Source organism: Conger conger, chromosome 13, assembly GCF_963514075.1.
Source record: "Conger conger chromosome 13, fConCon1.1, whole genome shotgun sequence".
Lineage (NCBI taxonomy): Eukaryota > Metazoa > Chordata > Actinopteri > Anguilliformes > Congridae > Conger > Conger conger.
Genome location: NC_083772.1, coordinates 27,769,944 through 27,788,000, shown reverse-complemented (window position 1 = coordinate 27,788,000; position 18,057 = coordinate 27,769,944). Strand labels below are relative to the sequence as shown.

The 18,057-nt window shown below is 43.5% G+C and overlaps 1 protein-coding gene across 1 annotated transcript; it reads left to right on the top strand.

Annotated features, from left to right (window-relative positions):
• The first annotated feature begins 481 nt into the window (after positions 1-481).
• Positions 482-6,747, top strand: LOC133108585 (extracellular calcium-sensing receptor-like). Its single transcript, XM_061218183.1, has 6 exons — positions 482-591; positions 1,805-2,099; positions 2,725-3,510; positions 4,358-4,576; positions 4,676-4,799; positions 5,834-6,747. The coding sequence occupies exons 2-6, from the start codon at positions 1,839-1,841 to the stop codon at positions 6,745-6,747; spliced, it is 2,304 nt and encodes a 767-aa protein (XP_061074167.1). The 5' UTR covers positions 482-591; positions 1,805-1,838.
• Positions 6,748-18,057: the final 11,310 nt, after the last annotated feature.

Below are 18,057 nucleotides of genomic sequence, written 5' to 3'. Positions count from 1 at the left end.
TGTGGACTGTAAATATGAATTTTGTAACATTTGACAAAATATCTGGGGCCTAATTATGTAAAATGGCCATTCTGAAGCAGGAGTCGACTGACAGAGATTATTACTGCATCTTAATGTTTGTGCTTTTACACTCCACAGTTCACTTTTACTGTTCTGTGTGGTTTCCTGTGCATGTGTGGTGAGAAGAAGATTTAAGACAAAAGAATGGAACCATGGAACCATGACAGGTCATTTTGTAAATAATATATAGCCACTCATATATGCATTTCACTAAGAAGGTAATGCCTCTTCCTCTATATAAGCCCAGGGGGCTGTGCTGCAGCAGGGTATTTAAACATGAGAGAGTGCCATATCCTGTCCTGAAAGCATGGAGATGATGTGGATCATGCTGGTTCTAGTTCTGGCTGAAGCTCTCACTCTGGTAAATGGAAATTCAGGGTCTGGATGCTCACTGCTGGGCACCCCATGGCCTGCTTCTTTATCCCAGCCTGGGGACTTTGTGATCGGAGGAGTTTTTACCATCCACAGCTATGTGACCACCACTGAGCACAACTACACCAGTCGACCCAAAGCGCCACGCTGCACAGGGAGGTCAGTGAAGGGAGGACAGCCATATGTTCAGAATCTGGAGATGCAAAATATTAATATGGACAAAATATGTTGTGAAATATAATTGTGATACACCGTGTGACAACCCTGGGAGGGAGATGCGGCAGTACCAGGATTGCACTTTAGTGTGCCACAAGGAGAGAGCACACCCACACTAACACAAAAACAAATAATTTAAAAGCCTTCACCCTTCCTGGCAAAAACAACAAAATAAACTAAATCAGGATTGCTGCCCGTTTCAGCACTGTCTTCCAGGGTGCAGACAAAACAAAAACCGAAACACAAACCGCACTCTCTCGGCATGTGCTCCTGGTCTCGGCATCATACTGTGGGGAGCAGCACACCTTTAAGCACTTGGGCTGATTAGTTAAGACAACCCTGCATGCGTAGGAGGAAAACAAAAATTAAAACTTGCATGCCTGTTTATTGGTTCATAACGTTATACGTAGATGACTGAGTAAATCCATAGTGTGTACTGTCCATTACTAGGTAAAACAGTTCACAATCAAGCAGAATGAACTGAAATGATTTTACCATGGCGTGAATAGCAACTGGGGTGCCGTGTGTCTGATGTAAATGCCTACCCCCACTTACTATTTGCGTGTTTGTTTCAAAAACGGATTGTTCAAGACAGTAAATTAATCTTGAAAGGGACATCTCTGTGTAAACCCAATGGTAAGACTCTATATTTATTGCATATTTAGACCCAGATATTGATGGTAGATAGGAGCTTGGTAAAATTAAACAAGAATCCAAACATGGTAATGGCAGCACTTGCTTTTACTTTTCGTACTTCACTTAGTAATGAAACTGGAACAAGTAGTTTGTTGCATCCTCTCATGCTGCAGGAACACTGAATATCAGCATTCCTATCAGCATTCAGCACTCTCATGGTGTCATGGCCACTTGGGGGCTTGCGCGAAGGGGTTAAGAGAAAAACCGCAACTTTAGATGTTCTGTAATTCTAAACAGTCCCTGTCCATCTATATATTTTATTTATTACAATTCCAATATTACCTCATACCATAATCTGTTGGTATTCATGGTGTACCCAGGTAAAGTCCCACTCATATTTCAATCTAAATATGACATATGTGCACTTAAAACATTTTCATATTGTCATTTCACACCTTGTTGAATGTTCTGTGATGTTTATGTCAATGTTTGTGACTCTTCATATTGTTCTTCACAACAGTCTGGCTTTCCGGGAACTGCGCTTTGCAAGAACCATGGTTTTTGCCATCAAGGAGATCAATAACAGTTCAGAGCTCCTGCCAGGTATAACTCTGGGCTACCAGATCCATGACTCCTGCTACTCCATGCGAGTGGCTTTGAAGGTGGCATTCCAGCTTGCCAATGGCATTGAGCCGTTCTTCTTTCAAAACCAGTCCTGCTCAAAGTCTGCCACTGTCCACGCTGTTGTGGGCGAGTCTAGCTCCACTCCTTCTATCGCCATGTCCAGACTTCTCGGACCCCTCGGCATCCCCCTGGTGAGCTCCTCCTGCCCAGTCCTCCACTGTTGTGATAAATTATTATGATATAATCCTTGCATTCAAAAATGTATTTGAAATAAATGTAGAGATGAGCCATGAACATTACATTATATTACATTACAAGGCATTTAGCAGACGCTCTTATCCAGAGCAATGTACAATGAAGTGCAGATCGAACACAGGAACAAGTGTGAAGACGACCCAAGAGGCCAGTACGGTTCCGAGTCTTAGCGTAACCATACAGATATAATCGGAACCCTATAACCTGGAATATACTGTATTAAATATTGTATTAATATTGTGTCTTTATGTATCCAAGAGACACATGAAAAATGTTTTTCTATAGTAGGCCTGCTGTTTTTATAGCAAATTGGTCTTACTCGTTAATGTCTCTGTGAAGACATCTTTAACATAATTTGCCAATGTAGCCACAATATTTCTTGCAGTCAAGATTCCTCCAAAAGAGATAGAATTTTCCAAATGGCTACAGCAGTAGTGTATTAATTCCAAATAGACAGATAAGTAGGTAGGTAGGTAGACAGTGATATTGATTCAGTTATATTCTTGGTTAGAATAAAATTTCACTGTTTAAAATGTGCACCTTTCATTCATGGAGCCATAGGTGAGCCATTTTGCCACCTGTGCTTGTCTGAGTGACAAGCTGCAGTTCCCCACCTTCTCCAGGACCATTCCCAGTGACTACTTCCAGGCAGCTGCCCTGGCTAGGCTAGTCAAGCATTTCGGCTGGACTTGGATTGGGGCATTGCGAAGTGACTCAGACTACGGGAACAATGGGATGGCCGCCTTCCTGCAGGCAGCGCAGGCAGAGGGCATCTGTGTGGAGTACTCAGAGGCCATTTACAGGACCAACCCCCGTGCAAAAGTGCAACGTGTGGCAGAGGTCATCCGCAGGTCCACGGCCCGTGTCATTGTGGCATTCATTGCCTCGGGTGACTTGCTGGTCTTGCTGTCAGAGCTGGAAGGCAAGGCACTGCCCCCACTACAGTGGATTGGGAGTGAGGCCTGGGTCACTAACCACAAGTTGTTGCAATTCCGTTTGTTCGCCGGTGCCATCGGTTTTGGAATTCCCCGTTCGGTTATTCCAGGGCTGCAAAACTTCCTGCTGGACCTGGGGCCAGCACAGGTTTCCGACTCACCCATCCTTACTGAGTTCTGGGAGAGTGCTTTTGGCTGCAGCCTGGGGGGTATTCAGACTGCGCCAGGCCTGAAACCATGTGATGGAAAACAGAATCTGGGAGATGTGCATAATCCCTATACGGACACATCCCAGCTGCGCATCTCCAACATGGTATACAAGGCTGTGTATGCAATAGCCCACGCCATGCACAGCATCATCTGCACAGATGAATCGCACTGCAACACACATATCCGGGTTCAGCCAGGGCAGGTAAACAATCCATTTCCTGATCTTTCAACTGCAATAGCTAAGGGTATTATTAGGGCTGCCACTGACTAAGGATTTTTTTAGTCAAGCCTTATTTGCTAGTTTGGAGCAATGATTTGACTAGTCATTCAAATGCACTTATGCACTCACTGAGCACTTCATTAAAAATGTTACATTATTTAAAAAGTAAAATTGTAACATTTTTACTTTATCACACCTACTTATTCATGTGATTATCTAATTAGCCAATTGTGTCGCAGCAGTGCAATGCATAAAATCATGTAGATACAGGTCAGGAGCTTCAGTTAATGTTCACTTCAACCATCAGAATGGGGTAAAAATGTGTTTGAAGTAACTTTGACCTTGGAATGATTGGTGGTGCCAGGCAGGGTGGTTTGATTATCTCAGAATCTCCTGGGATTTTCATGCACACTAGTCACTAGAGTTTGCAAAAAATCCAGTGAGCAGCAGAAAGAAATGCCTTGTTAATGAGAGACTTCAGGAGAATGGCCAGACAGGTCAAAGCTGACAGGAAGGTGACAGTAATGCAAATAACCACACATTATAACAGTGGTATGCAGAAGAGAATATCTGAAGTGGACAGGCTACAGCAGTAGAAGTAAAAAAAGTCTAATAATACATAATGAAATGCTCACACAATCTATATAGGTCTATACATAATTAGTAATATTGATGGAGAGCAGGCTGATGTTTTTGTTAGGGTTGATTCATTTAATTTAATTTTGAGGCTTTAAGCAAATGCAAACATTTCACTTTCAGTTTTTTTATGATTAAAGTTGATTAGTTTACTAACTGGTGTACTATGAGCCCTCTGACTGCCTCCCATCAGGTCATGGAGAACCTGAGAAAAATAAACTTCTCCAGGAATGGGTACAAAGTCTCCTTCGATGCCAATGGGGATCCGGTGGCCACTTATGAGTTAGTGAACTGGAAGGTGAAGGATGGGCACATGGAGTTTGTGACTGTGGGCCACTATGATGAATCTGCTCCAGGTGGACAGGTGCTCATCATGAAAAAGAACATTAGCTGGGCAGGTGGCCAGCCACAGGTAATTTCACAATGATATTTCAACAGATATGGTGGCCTGTGAAAGTTGGCTCCATGTCTATTGCTGTAATTTTAAATATCAAACAAATTTTGTTTAAAGGTGCCTATGTCAGTGTGCAGTGAGAGCTGTCCCCCAGGCACTCGGAAGGCCATGCAGAGAGGAAGGCCTGTCTGCTGCTACGACTGTGTGCCCTGTTCTGAGGGAGAAATCAGCAACGCTTCAGGTACAGAAAAGCAGGAATAATTATAACCCTTTAATGTAGCACATTAATATATTGCATTTAGTATGAATACATTCTGAACATATACACTCAGTGAACAATTTATTAGGTAGACATGTACACCAGCATGTTAATGCAAATAATTAATCAACCAACCATGTGGCTGCAACTGAATGCATAAAAACATGCGGATATAGTCAAGAGGTTCAGCTGTTTTTCAGACCAAATGTCAGAATGGGGAAGAATTGTGATCAAAGTGACTTTGACCATGGAATGATTGTTGTTGCTAGGCAGGGTGGTTTGAGTATCTCAGGATTTTCACACACAGCAGTCTCTAGAGTTTGCAGAAAATGGTGTGAAAAACAAGAACATCCTGTGAGCAGCAGTTCTGCGGGCAAAAAACGTGTTGTTAATAAGCTGACAAAGCTGACAGGAAGGTGACAGAAATGCAATAACCACAAATTACAACAGTGGTATGCAGAAGAGCATCTCTAAACACACCTATAAATGGCTAGACTACTGCAGCAGAAGACTAATATGTCCGGAGGTAAGAGCTGTCGTCTAGCAGTCGGATGGTTGCCGATTCGATCCCGTCCTGGGTGTGGCAAATTCTCAATGAGCAAGAAAGCTGTCTTCCAATTGCTCCTGATGAGCTGGTTGGTGCCTTGCATGGCAGCCATTGGTGTGTGAGTGTGTGTGTGTGTGTGTGTGTGAATGGGTGAATGAGAAGCATCAATTGTACAGATAAATGCATGATATAAATGCAGACCCCCAGACACATGTCTAAAACACTCAATGAGTATATTTATATTTATCACAAAACAACAAAGCATTAGCCACAGTCAAGTTAGCATTGTGTTTCTCCATTTTAAGTCTATGGAGCAAAATTTAGAATTTTGAAGTCTATTTCAAATGTAATAAAATGTACAGTCATGAAATTTGAAAAAGTATGCATGCTTCTGAATTACGGACATAATGTTTTTAAGGGTGTCCATAACACATTGAGAAAACAATGAGCTTTTCTCTCTTTTGTTCAGATTCTCTGGACTGCATCACCTGTCCAGCTGATTACTGGTCAAATGCTGAGAAGGATAAATGCATAACCAAGCCTGTTGAGTTCTTGTCCTTCCATGAGGTTCTGGGAATCATCTTGGCAGCATGTTCGGTGACTGGGGCCTGCATGGCCATTACAGTGGCTGCTGTGTTTTACAGACACAGGGACACTCCTATTGTGAAAGCCAACAACTCAGAGCTGAGTTTCCTGCTGGTCTTTTCATTGAAACTGTGTTTCCTTTGCTCTCTTACCTTCATCGGCCGGCCCTCTGAGTGGTCCTGTATGCTGCGCCACACTGCGTTTGGGATCACCTTTGTCCTCTGCATCTCTTGTGTTCTGGGGAAAACAATAGTGGTGTTAATGGCCTTCAGGGCTACACTTCCAGGCAGTAATGTCATGAAGTGGTTTGGGCCTCTCCAACAGAGACTAAGTATTGTTGCTTTCACTCTTATACAGGTACTTATTTGTGTGCTTTGGTTAACAGTATCCCCTCCATTCCCCAACAAGAACATGAAGCACTACAAAGACAAGATCATTCTGGAATGTGATGTAGGATCAGCAGTGTGGTTCTGGGCTGTCCTGGGTTATATTGGGCTCCTCTCTATATTGTGCTTTGTTTTAGCTTTTCTGGCTCGTAAGTTGCCTGACAACTTCAATGAAGCCAAATTAATAACATTCAGCATGCTCATATTCTGTGCAGTCTGGATCACCTTTATACCAGCTTATGTCAGCTCACCTGGAAAGTTCACTGTAGCTGTGGAGATCTTTGCTATTTTAGCTTCCAGCTTTGGTCTGATCGCTTGCATTTTTGTCCCTAAATGTTTCATAATATTGTTTCGGCCTGAGCAAAATACCAAAAAGCACATGATGGGGAAAATGCCATCAAAATCTCACTGAAACACAGAAAGAAATATCAGGAATGAAGGTTGTATTTAGAATGTTTCCTATATGTTCTGCAGTATAGTTCTTGAAGTAAAAAAGTGCATATCTTTAAATATCTCTTTTTATCTCTGTTAACTTATCTGGAGCCACAGACTTTTGGGAATTTAATACCACCAATAAAAAATTGATGAATCATGGTGTTTGTGTTTTCTGCCATTTTTGTCCGACGTGCATCTTGTTCAGTCCTCATACAAAAAGCACCAAAGTAACAAGATTGGGACAAGAAGTTCCCTGGAGAGAACAGCCTGCCTGGAGAGAAAAGCCTGCCTGGAGAGAAAAGCCTGCCTGCAGAGCGCTCTTGCTGAGGGATTGGCAGAGGGGAGCTGCCTTCCTATCTTATAATTACTACATCACTACTGGGTATGTTTGTTTTTCATTGCAGTGTGCAACTCATTCTTTTGGGAGACTTGTTTTTGTCTTTCGTTTCTGGGAGGTAATGCCTTGTGTGAATAAGACTTCAGAAAGGACTCCCACAAATATCGAACAAATGGTTCCCTGGGAACCAAATAAATCCAGCATGATTAGACATACTTAACTACCTGCCAGTCTCTGTCTAACAGAGGAGGGTTATTTTGATTTCTGAACATAAAACTAACACTTGCCATATATTGATTTGGGAATTATGTGAAACAGTGTGCAAAATAAAGCAATTTTCAGTCACCTCCACTGCCAGGATGAATCAGCATGAATCACTCTTCGGTATAACAGCCCGATTAAAGTAATGGTCTTCAATCTAAGTGATAACAAGTAGAAGGATTTGTACTCCAAATGGTTGTTTGGCCCAATCGTTTTGTTGTTGTTTGGTTGTGGTATGTATTCACCAGCTGTACCAGAATGGAAAGGCCGAACATAATGTTCATAATAAACTTTCCTGCTCAAGACCGAAATTGATATTTGCATTTAATTCTGACCACAGTTGCTCCTAGTTCCCTCTTTTTCAGGCTCGACAACCAAAGTTATTTCAGTCAGACAACTCAATTAATTTGGCAATATTTATTGAGGTATTCAGAAAGCGCCAAAAAACATTTTCAATGTTGACAAATGCCAACTAGAAATGTCAGAACCAGTGGAGGCTGGTGACATCCAGAATTGAGGAGGCCATTTTTTTCCGCTTGCTCACTTCACTCGCGATGGAATGTTCCCTGTTCTCTTATCTGTCTTTGTGCTGGCCAAAGGCATACTATTTGGAGTGTAAGCTACAGTCAGAAAGTTCTGGCTGATGAAATTCATTGTGCAGAGCTTAGCCTTGTGCCTTCCTGAAGAAATGACATTGCTGTAAGTCTATGAGCCTGCCTGATAATTAAGCTGAGAAATGACATTTGGATGTAATATAAATGCCAAGTGAACATGTGTAAAAGGCAGGAATTTTAATTATGTAGTTAAAAACAATTTTGTTTAGCTTACATTTTTCATTCTTCTACAGCTTCAACATGTAATCACCAATTTAATCAAGTTTATCATATAAAAAAGATAAGATAACACTTTCTTTATCATATGTAGTTTTATTCAATATATTTAATATAAAATATGTAAAAATATGGTTCCAGTTGGCTTTATCTAATGTTAACGTTATCCACTAGAGGGCAGCACTCTATTCGTATTTAGAGTGAATTTCCTCACAGAGCAACAATTCGGTAATTTGATATGGAAGATTATTAAATTGACTTGTAATAAAACGAAATGGACTACATTAAAAATAAAACTGTTCAATAAATCCCAAATGGTGTCTAACATGACCTATTGAATGTCATTCTCACTCCCTAGTATCTGGAATCTGCATATCTCCAGCCCAAGATCTCAAATTGCGCTAGAATCTCGCCGACTTCCGAGGTAGTTTTAAGCAAAAGTGTTTGGCCAAATGAGCTATAAACTCCAGGGATGATAGCCAGGGGTGTTCTCTAAATTTCCTGAAAAGCACAAGTTGATAGGACACTCGTAGCCACTATGGCGAGTGTTTGTTTGACTGAAGTGACTAGCGAATTCTCAAAATGGCTTCTGTGTTGAATAGGAAAGGAAAGGATAGTTGATTCCAAATGAACCAGTAGCATGTGATTGGACGAACAAAATGTCAATCTTTCAGCCCTGGACACAATGCATGGTGAGGCCAGGCCTCCATTGCCCACCCATTTTCAGTGATCTGGCCAATCACATATTGGCATGAAAAAAAATGCATTACATTGACTTCTATGAGAATCTCATTTCCTAGGGGAGGCCTGGCCTGGCCTGGCCTCCCTTAATACAAACTGATAGGGAAATCTGGCCTGTTGCTTTACAATTGCAATATTGGGTTTTAGCCATGGGAAAATTTAGATTTATGAACAAAACTAAAATAATATGAATATAAAAAATAAAAAATATGTTTTTTGTTAAAATAAATAAATAAAATAAATATATTTATTGTTTTTTTTTAATCTCTCTCTACTCTCAAATTATTGGGGAGGCCAGGCCTCCTCCACCTCTATGGAGGAGCCTCCACTGGTCAGAACCTAGATGACTAGATACTGAAAACTTTCTTATAACTGCACTCGAAAGCGGTTGAATACAGCTGACCCAGAAACCGCTGAAGAAGTCACTTATTGTCACCTAAAATGGGGGGCTATGTATAATGGCTGTAAATAAACTCAAAATAAAGGCAAAAATCTGGATTTTAATCTCACATTCATTGTTCCGTATAAAAAACAGGAAAATTAGCCAAACAGAAATTATACCACTGTCCAAATACTTACAGGCTGCACTGATAATATATCATCCAGGGATTTAAATAGACTACATAGGACCAGATGTCCTGAAGTGTCCCCACATCTTTCCAAATACATTTGCATATATTTTTGTTCAGACACATGAATGATCAGAAAAGCTTATTATTCTATTAAAACAGATTTCTTTTTATACAAAATGTTTGGTATCAAGGATTATTAGAATATGCCTTTTATTGTCTGAATCTGTGGCGAGGTCAGGCTTGTAAACTGTGAGCATGGCGTCGGGAAGCCTGCTGTTTTATTGCCCTAATTTGCAAAAAAGAGGCTGATAAGAATCTAAACCGGGTATTTTTAACAATCTGGTACCACCGTTTCGTGGTTTTCTTGCAGAGCAGTATTTTGTGTGATATAAATTTGAACAACAATAGTTTGAGACATCGACGACTCATCCACAAGGGCACAAAGTGGATCGGGTTAAGAGCCTTGCTCAAGGAGCCAACAGCTGTGTCGATCTTATCGTAGCTACAGTGGGACTTGAGCCACTCCCTTCCGGGTCCCAGTCATGTAGCCACTAGGCTACAGGCTGGCCCAATATGCAGCAGACAGTATGTTTAGTAGACAGTATACAGCATGTTGAGAACACAGTAGTTAGGCTATATCAGACACAGCCATACTGCCAGTTCAGAGAGTGAAAGGAAGTTGGAGTATTTTCATTTTTATGCTATTCTTATAATAAGAATACTCAAAGAACCAAAGAGCGGTGAGGATCCACAACATCAGGCAGGAGATGAAAACACTGAAGTCCCAGTACAAGGGGGCAGGAGAAGTAGAAGGGGAATGCATTGGCTTGGCCCAGCTGATGTGCATCCTTCAAAATAAGATCAGGGTCCTCCGCTGGGCAGAGTGGCATCGGAGGCGGCATCGTGAACGAGCCCGTAAACGTGCTACCTTTATCGCCAACCCCTTCAATTTCACCAAGGAGTTGCTAGGGCAGAACCACAGTGGGAAACTGGCCTACTCATTACATTACATTACATTACATTATTGGCATTTGGCAGATGCTCTCATCCAGAGTGATGTACAGTTGATTAGACTAAGCAGGAAACAATCCTCCCCTAGAGCAATGCAGGGTTAAGGGCCTTGCTCAAGAGCCCAACGGTTGTGTGGATCTTATTGTGGCTACACCGGGATTAGAACCACCATCCTGCAAGTCTTCTGGAGAAGGGGGAAGATCCCAGAACAATGGAGAGTGGCTGAAGGGGTGTGGAAGGAGGAGGAAAACTCCACGAAGGAGGAAAACTCCACCCGGATAGACCAATTCCACATCATCTCCTTGCAAAAGCCTTCTTCAGTACTGTTTCCAATCAGTTGAGCACCTACCTGGCAAAGAACACCAACATCGATACATCAGTCCAGAAGGGTGGCATTCCAGGGATGCCAGGCTGTCTGGAGCACACTGGTGTGGTAACACAACTCATCAGGGAGGCCAGAGAGAACAAGGGCAACCTCTCAGTGTTGTGGCTTGACCTGGCAAATGCATGTGGCTCCATTCCACACAAGCTGGTGCAGCTCACACTGACAAAACATCATGTCCCCAGCAGGATCAGAGACCTCATTGCTGATTACTACAGCAATTTCAGGATGAGGAGCTCTTCAGGAGCAGTTACATCAAGCTGGCACAGGGTGGAGATCGGTATCATCACGGGGTGTACTATCTCTGTGACACTGTTCTCCCTAGCCATGAACATGCTCACTAAGTCTGCTGAGCCCAGGGCAGAGGGCCCAGAATGAAATCCGCCCAACAGCAACCACCCATTAGGAGATTCATGGATGACCTCACAGTCACCACAAAAGCAGTCCCAGGCTGTCGGTGGATTCTACAGGGGCTCGAAAAGCTGGTGGAGTGGGTGGAGTTTTAAACCAGCCAAATCAAGATCTCTGGTGCTAATAAAAGGTAAGGTGGAGGACAAGTTCCGGTTTAGCATTACAGGCACAGCCATCCCAACCATCACAGAGAAGCCTGTCAAGAGCTCCTGATAGCTCTCTGAGGGACACAACATCCATCCAGTCAACCTGCACTAAGTTGGATGGTTGGCTGAAAGCCGTGGACAAGTCAGGCCTTCCTGGAAAGTTTAAAGCCTGGGTCTATCAGCATGGCATTCTACCCAGAATCCTGTGGCCCCTCCTCATCTATGCAGTCCCAATTTCAACCTTCAGACCTTAGGGAGGAGGGTCAGCAACCACCTCAGGAGATGGCTGGGGCTGCCAAAGAGCCTGAGCAGCATTGCACTCTATGGGCACAGCAATAAACTGTGGCTGCCCTTCAGGAGGAGTTCAAGGTGACAAGAGCCAGAGAGGTGGTGCAGTACAGGGACTCAAGTGATCCAAAGGTGGCTAAAGCTGGGATCCAGATGGGGCCGGCAGGAAGTGGTGAGTCCACCAGGCAGACTGTGCTGCTAGAGCTGACAGCCCTATGGGAAGATCGATTGGAAGAAGACTTTGAAAGGAAACTATCCAAGTACGCGGGACTGGTCAGCAACTGCCAGCAGGCTGGATGGAGAGCGAGGTGTCTCCCAGTGGAGGTTGGATGCTGAGGATTCGCAGCCAGTTCCTTAGCCAGAGCCTTCAGCAGTTTGGGGATTGAGGGAGAGAGGAAGAGGAGAGCCATCCGCAGTACGACTGATGCGGCAGAGAGGGCTGTGGCTTAAAAGAGGAGATCCATGGAGTCAGAGTAGCTAGCCATCTGGACACAAGCTGGGGCCCAGCTGGGTCACCTGGAGGAGGGTGTATGATGTTGCAAGACCCGAAACACCTGATGTTTTTATGAACATCACTGAAGATGTGTCTAGAGGCATCAGTAGATGTATGTACACATAATAAGCATCCAGTTCAGTTTCACTATCATGTATGGTTTACTGTTGTGACTGCGGTGAGAAGAGGATGCTTCACAGAGACAGAATTGGTCATTTTGTAAATACTTAGCCACACCTCTGCATGTTTTTCCCAAATAAGGTAATGCCTATTCCTCTCCATGAGCTCAGGGGGCTGCGATCCAGCAAGATATTTAAACAAGAGAGAGTGCCACATCCTGTCCTGAAAGCATGGAGATGATATGGATCATGCTGGATCATGCTGGTGTGATCATGCTGGCATGCAGGTTATTCTTGTACAACATACGGATAATCCAATCCTTTCTCACCACCTACTCCACTCAGCTCCTTGTCCAAGCAATGGTCCTGTCCCGCCTGGACTATTGCAATTCTCTGCTGTCTGGCCTTCCAGCATCTGCCATCAGACCCCTACAACTGATCCAGAATGCTGCAGCCCGTCTGGTATTCAATTACATTATTGGCATTTGGCAGACGCTCTTATCCAGAGCGACGTACAGTTGATTAGACTAAGCAGGAGACAATCCTCCCCTGGAGCAATGCAGGGTTAAGGGCCCAACAGCTGTGCGGATGTTATTGTGGCTACACTGGGATTAGAACCACCGACCTTGTGTCTCCCAGTCATTTACCTTAACCACTACGCTACAGGCTGCCCCCAGCCTGTTCCCAGACATTCACGTCACCCCCCTGCTCAGCAACCTCCACTGGCTGCTGTAATGGCTTGCATCAAATTTAAAACTTTGGTGCTCGCGTACCAGGCAGTTAAGGGATCAGCCCCTGTATATATTCAATAACTTATCAAGACCTATACACCAGCAAGACCCCTCCGTTCTGCCATTTCCTGCTGTCTGGCACCTCCCCCTCGCCACACCTGCACTTCTTGGTCACGAGTGCTGTCTGTCCTGGCCCCACGGCGGTGGAATGACCTCCCAGTGGATGTCAGAACGGCAGAGTCTCTGACCTCTTTCAAGCACAGACTGAAGACTCATCTCTTCAGGATACACCTTTCCCTCCCTAACTCACCACCATGATTAGCCTTATATGCCAAAGACTATAATGGCACTTATATAGTTATATAGATATTGTTGTGTTTGTATTAGATATTGTATTGTCGTACTCGGGGTATTCTAGTTGCCAACTGTGGTATACTAGTTTGGAAGTTGATGTATTCTTCAAGGGTTCTGATTGTATCTGTATGGTCACACTAGGACTCGGAACCATACTGTCCTCTCAGGTCCGCTTCGCACTTGTACTTGTATTTGATCTGTACTTCGTTGTACATCGCTCTAGATAAGAGCGTCTGCTAAATGACTTGTAATGTAATGTAATGGTTCTGGGATCAACTGCAGAATGTAGGGTACAAAAAAACATTTCATGCAATTACGATTTTCAAATGTTTACTTTTCATCTGAAAAGACAAGCCTGTTAAAATGATTTTGTTTAATAAATGTTATCAATGTTCTTTTATTATGTTGTACATTATTTTCAAGATTTTACTTCAACAGTTAAATGCTGAAGTATTTTGGCTTAGTTTTGGCTTAGTACACCAGTACATTGAATTTTAAATAAGATAATTAATATGAGGTTAAAGTGCAGGCTGACAGGCCTGGTGAAGCTTTCCCAGGCCTGTATTTCAGCCACCTTCTGTTCGTTTCTGGGGCTTCCTATGGCTGATTCCTATGGCTTCTGACTTGGCTTTAGCAAGTGAAACACATGTTCAGTTTTATTCAACAGCATTCCACTTTTGATCCTGACATTAGTGGCAAAGTCTAATTTGTCTTTTGTTAGTCTTTCCACTCGTCGTCCCCTGTGATGTCCAAGTTTGTTTACAAGCCCGAGTCACTCCCCTGTCTGTGTGCTCCACTATTCTAGTGTTTACGGTAGTTCCGGGGTTCAACCTTCCTTCCAATCTTGCATTCCTTACTTCCTGCTTTCTCTCCATTTCATGTTTGTAGATAGCACTAATATACTAATCCCAACTTACATAGAATTTGTACAGTACTAATTGTACTAACACACTAATATGTTCGTCAAACTAGCAAACTAACGTTCACTAGTTTTAGGTATTTGTAATTTCAATTATGTAACTAACTTACTAACGCATCTCCAGTTTCAATTCTGTTCTGTAACTCCGCCTCCCTATTCTATCACTGATTACCTGCTTAGTTTCAGCAAAGTATTTGCAACTGTCTCTCCGTATCGCTATATCTCCTGATTCTGTGCAATTGTCTACTCCCTAGTCCGGAACCGTTTGGATTACATGCGGGTCTTTGTGCATCCAGTCCGCGTGTTTGTTTCCCCCTCGTTATTGTGCTATTACCCTTTCATGTGTCTCATCTGATGTTTATTTGTTAGACTGCCCTCACTCCCATGCCCTGCCTAGTTTGTCTCATTCCCCTGTGTATTTATACCTGTCATTTTCAGATGCACCGTGCTAGTTTGTCTTGTCCTGAGTCCTGAGCCTTTTTTTTCATCCCCCAGTTCTAGCCTCCTTGTTCCCGAGCCCTTGTTCCCAAGCCCTTGTCCTTGTGGCATTCCATAGATTTTTGTTTCTGGATTCCTGGTTATGACCACTGCCTGCTTCCCTGGACTGGACTTTTTGTGGTATCTGTACCTCTGCCTTATTTGGACTGACCTCCCGGTTTTTTAACTCTGCCTGTTTTGATTATCCTCATTCCATTAAACCTGCCAGTTTTCCATACCCCTGTCTGCTTTTGGTTCCTCTGTCCCCCCTGCCATGACAATCATCTACATACCCTCAAAGGTGACAGTCTGCACTTTAACATCATATTGCTTCATTTAAAATCCTTTATGCTTGAGTACACAGCCAAAAGAAGAGATATTGCACCACTGTCAAAATACTTAGCGACTGCACTGTATATCTAGACACATGAGCTGAATGGCTACAGCTATATGTGCACAGTGCAAGTGTATTCATATTCAACAGACTGATAAGTAGGTAGGTACTTAGGTTGATGTTCATATTGTTTCACTAATATTCATGGTTGGAATGAAGTTACATTCGCTGTTTAAAATGTGCATATTTCGTTTCATGGAGCTACAGGTAAGCCACTTTGCCACCTGTGCAAGCTGCAGTACCCCACCTTCTCCAGGACCATCCCCAGCGACTACTTCCCGGCAGCTGCCTTGGCTAGTCAAGCATTTCGGCTGGACATGGATTGGAGCAGTGCGGAGTGACTCAGACTACGGGAACAATGGGATGGCCGCCTTCCTGCAGGCAACGCAGGCAGAGGGCATCTGTGTGGAGTACTACAGGACCAACCCCTGTGTAAAAGTGCAACGTGTGGCAGAGGTCATCTGCAGGTCCACAGCCCGCGTCATCATGGCATTCGATTCCTTGGGAGACATGCTGGTCTTGCTGTCAGAGCTGGAAGGCCTGGCTCACTGACCAGGAGGTGTTGCGTTTCCATCTGTGTGCCGGTGCCATCGGCTTTGGTATCCCCCGCTCAGTCATTCCGGGGCTGTGAGACTTCCTGCTGGACCTGGAGCCGGCACAGGTTTCCCACTCAGCCCTCCTCACAGAGTTTTGGGAGAGCACTTTTGGCTGCAGCCTGAAGGGAAGTCAGACCACAGAAGGCCAGAAAACGTGTGATGGAACAGAGAATCTGCGAGACCTGCAGAATCCCTACACAGACACATCCCAGCTACGCATCTCCAACATGGTATACAAGGCTGTGTATGCAATAGCCCATGCCATGCACAGCATCATCTGCACAGAATAATCAAACAATCCACCCCACTGCAACGCTAGTATCCGAATTGAGCCACGGCAGGTAAACATTCCATTCCACAATGCCAACTATAATGGATAAGGGGATCTACACATGTGTTATTATTATTATTATTATTATTATTATTATTATTATTATTATTATCCAGTTTTATTTACAGAGCATCACTACCTAAAAGGCCACAACACAATATTAAAAGTATTTAGTCACTTAAATCCCTTTAAATCTACAGAATAGTTTATCTCCATGGTTGAATCTGAACCACCTGATTATTTTCATGCTGGCCGTAAGAACCTGGGAAAGGAACATACTACTGCTGAGGTCATCCAGGTTAACATGGAGGTTGAGTGGAAGTTGAGATGGCTACTAGCAGGTGAACTATCTGCCATCTTGCTCCCCCATCAGGTCACAGAGCAACTGAGAAAAGTAAACTTCACCAGGAATGGGAACAAAGTTTTTGCATTTTCCAATGTTTCATAATATTGTTATTGTTTGCCTGAGCAAAACACCAAAAAGCACATGACGGGGAAAATGCCATCAAAATCTTAATTGACAATGTGTTGTGGCGCCCCGGGGGGAGAGAAAGGCAGAGAGAGCAAGAGTAGTTCATCAAAAATTCTATTTTTATTATTTCTGGCGTGCCTTCAGGGCACTTTCACCAAGTCCCAACAAAAAAACTTGTCTTCAGTAAAACGAAAAAAAAGTAACCGGCCAAAAAAATAGGTACACCGTCTGTCGGTGACTGTGGGTGGTCCGTTCCGCTCACGCCTTTTCTCGAGCCTCCGAAGCCCCGCGGCTTTGTTCATTGTTCGGGTTTGTGGCCGTTTCTTTTTAGCACTGGGCTGCGTCTCCGTCTCCCTCCTTACTCAGCCCCGCTCTGTGGTTGCGCCCCGTCTTTTGTAAGGTTCCTCTCTCTCTCTTGGAGTTGGTATGGCTGCGCCTGTCCTATAAGAAAGGTTAATCATTTCTTCCTCACATTCCTCACGCGTGTTTCCCCGTGTCGCTGGCCGAGGTGCTGATTCTCCTCGCCGGCTCTCTCCCCGGTGCGGCTCTGTTAAATACGACCTGGGGAAATACACGTGGTTAATGATATTTCCTAGCTCTTGGCGCCGGCGCACGGGCCGTTCCACTCCAGTGGTGTACCGATTCCTGATCGGGCCACCACAGTGTGTTAACATGAAGACAATCATGTGGTTAAAAATAACCTTTTATATTGAATCCTTATTACTATTAGACCACTTTCTGAAATAAGTGCTTACTAGGAGTCTTTCTCTGTCTCTCTCCCAGCAGACAGACAACAGATGACACCCCTCCCACCCCCCCTTGCACATGCCATCACATCCCCAAATCAGGGCAAGCATCCATGGGTAGCCTGGTTAAAGTATTTAAGATGGCCACAGGAACAAGTTATGTATATGTGAGAGTTTTGATTTTTTCCATTTTATTTTGGTAGTGTTTTCCAGCTTATTTACTTTGTTCCTGTAGCACTGTAAGAGAAAGGATGTAAAACTCTAGTCTGCCTTATCTGTGCAACTTAAAGGTAGTGAACCTACAATCAATAAAGAATGTATTATTTTTTATTAATTATTCTAATTGTCGGCTACTTAATTAATGCACTTAATCTTTAGATCTGATATAGAGTTTTTAAAATCACCGTCAGTGTAGCTTTTTCCAACATATTGGGCAAAAGTGGATTTTATTTGACTTCAACCTCCAGCCTGTGTTTCCCAGAAGGTAATGGCCACTCAAACTCCACCCTTGAACACAGAGGGCGGCTACCCATCCTCGCGATCACATGACATGCCAACGAAAATATGGTAACGTAAGCATACAGATATCAGGGAACCTACCTTGGCTAGCCTGAGGGAAATGAAAGACAGCTCTGACTTCACCACGTTAGAGGACAAGCTTTTCGATTTTGACGAA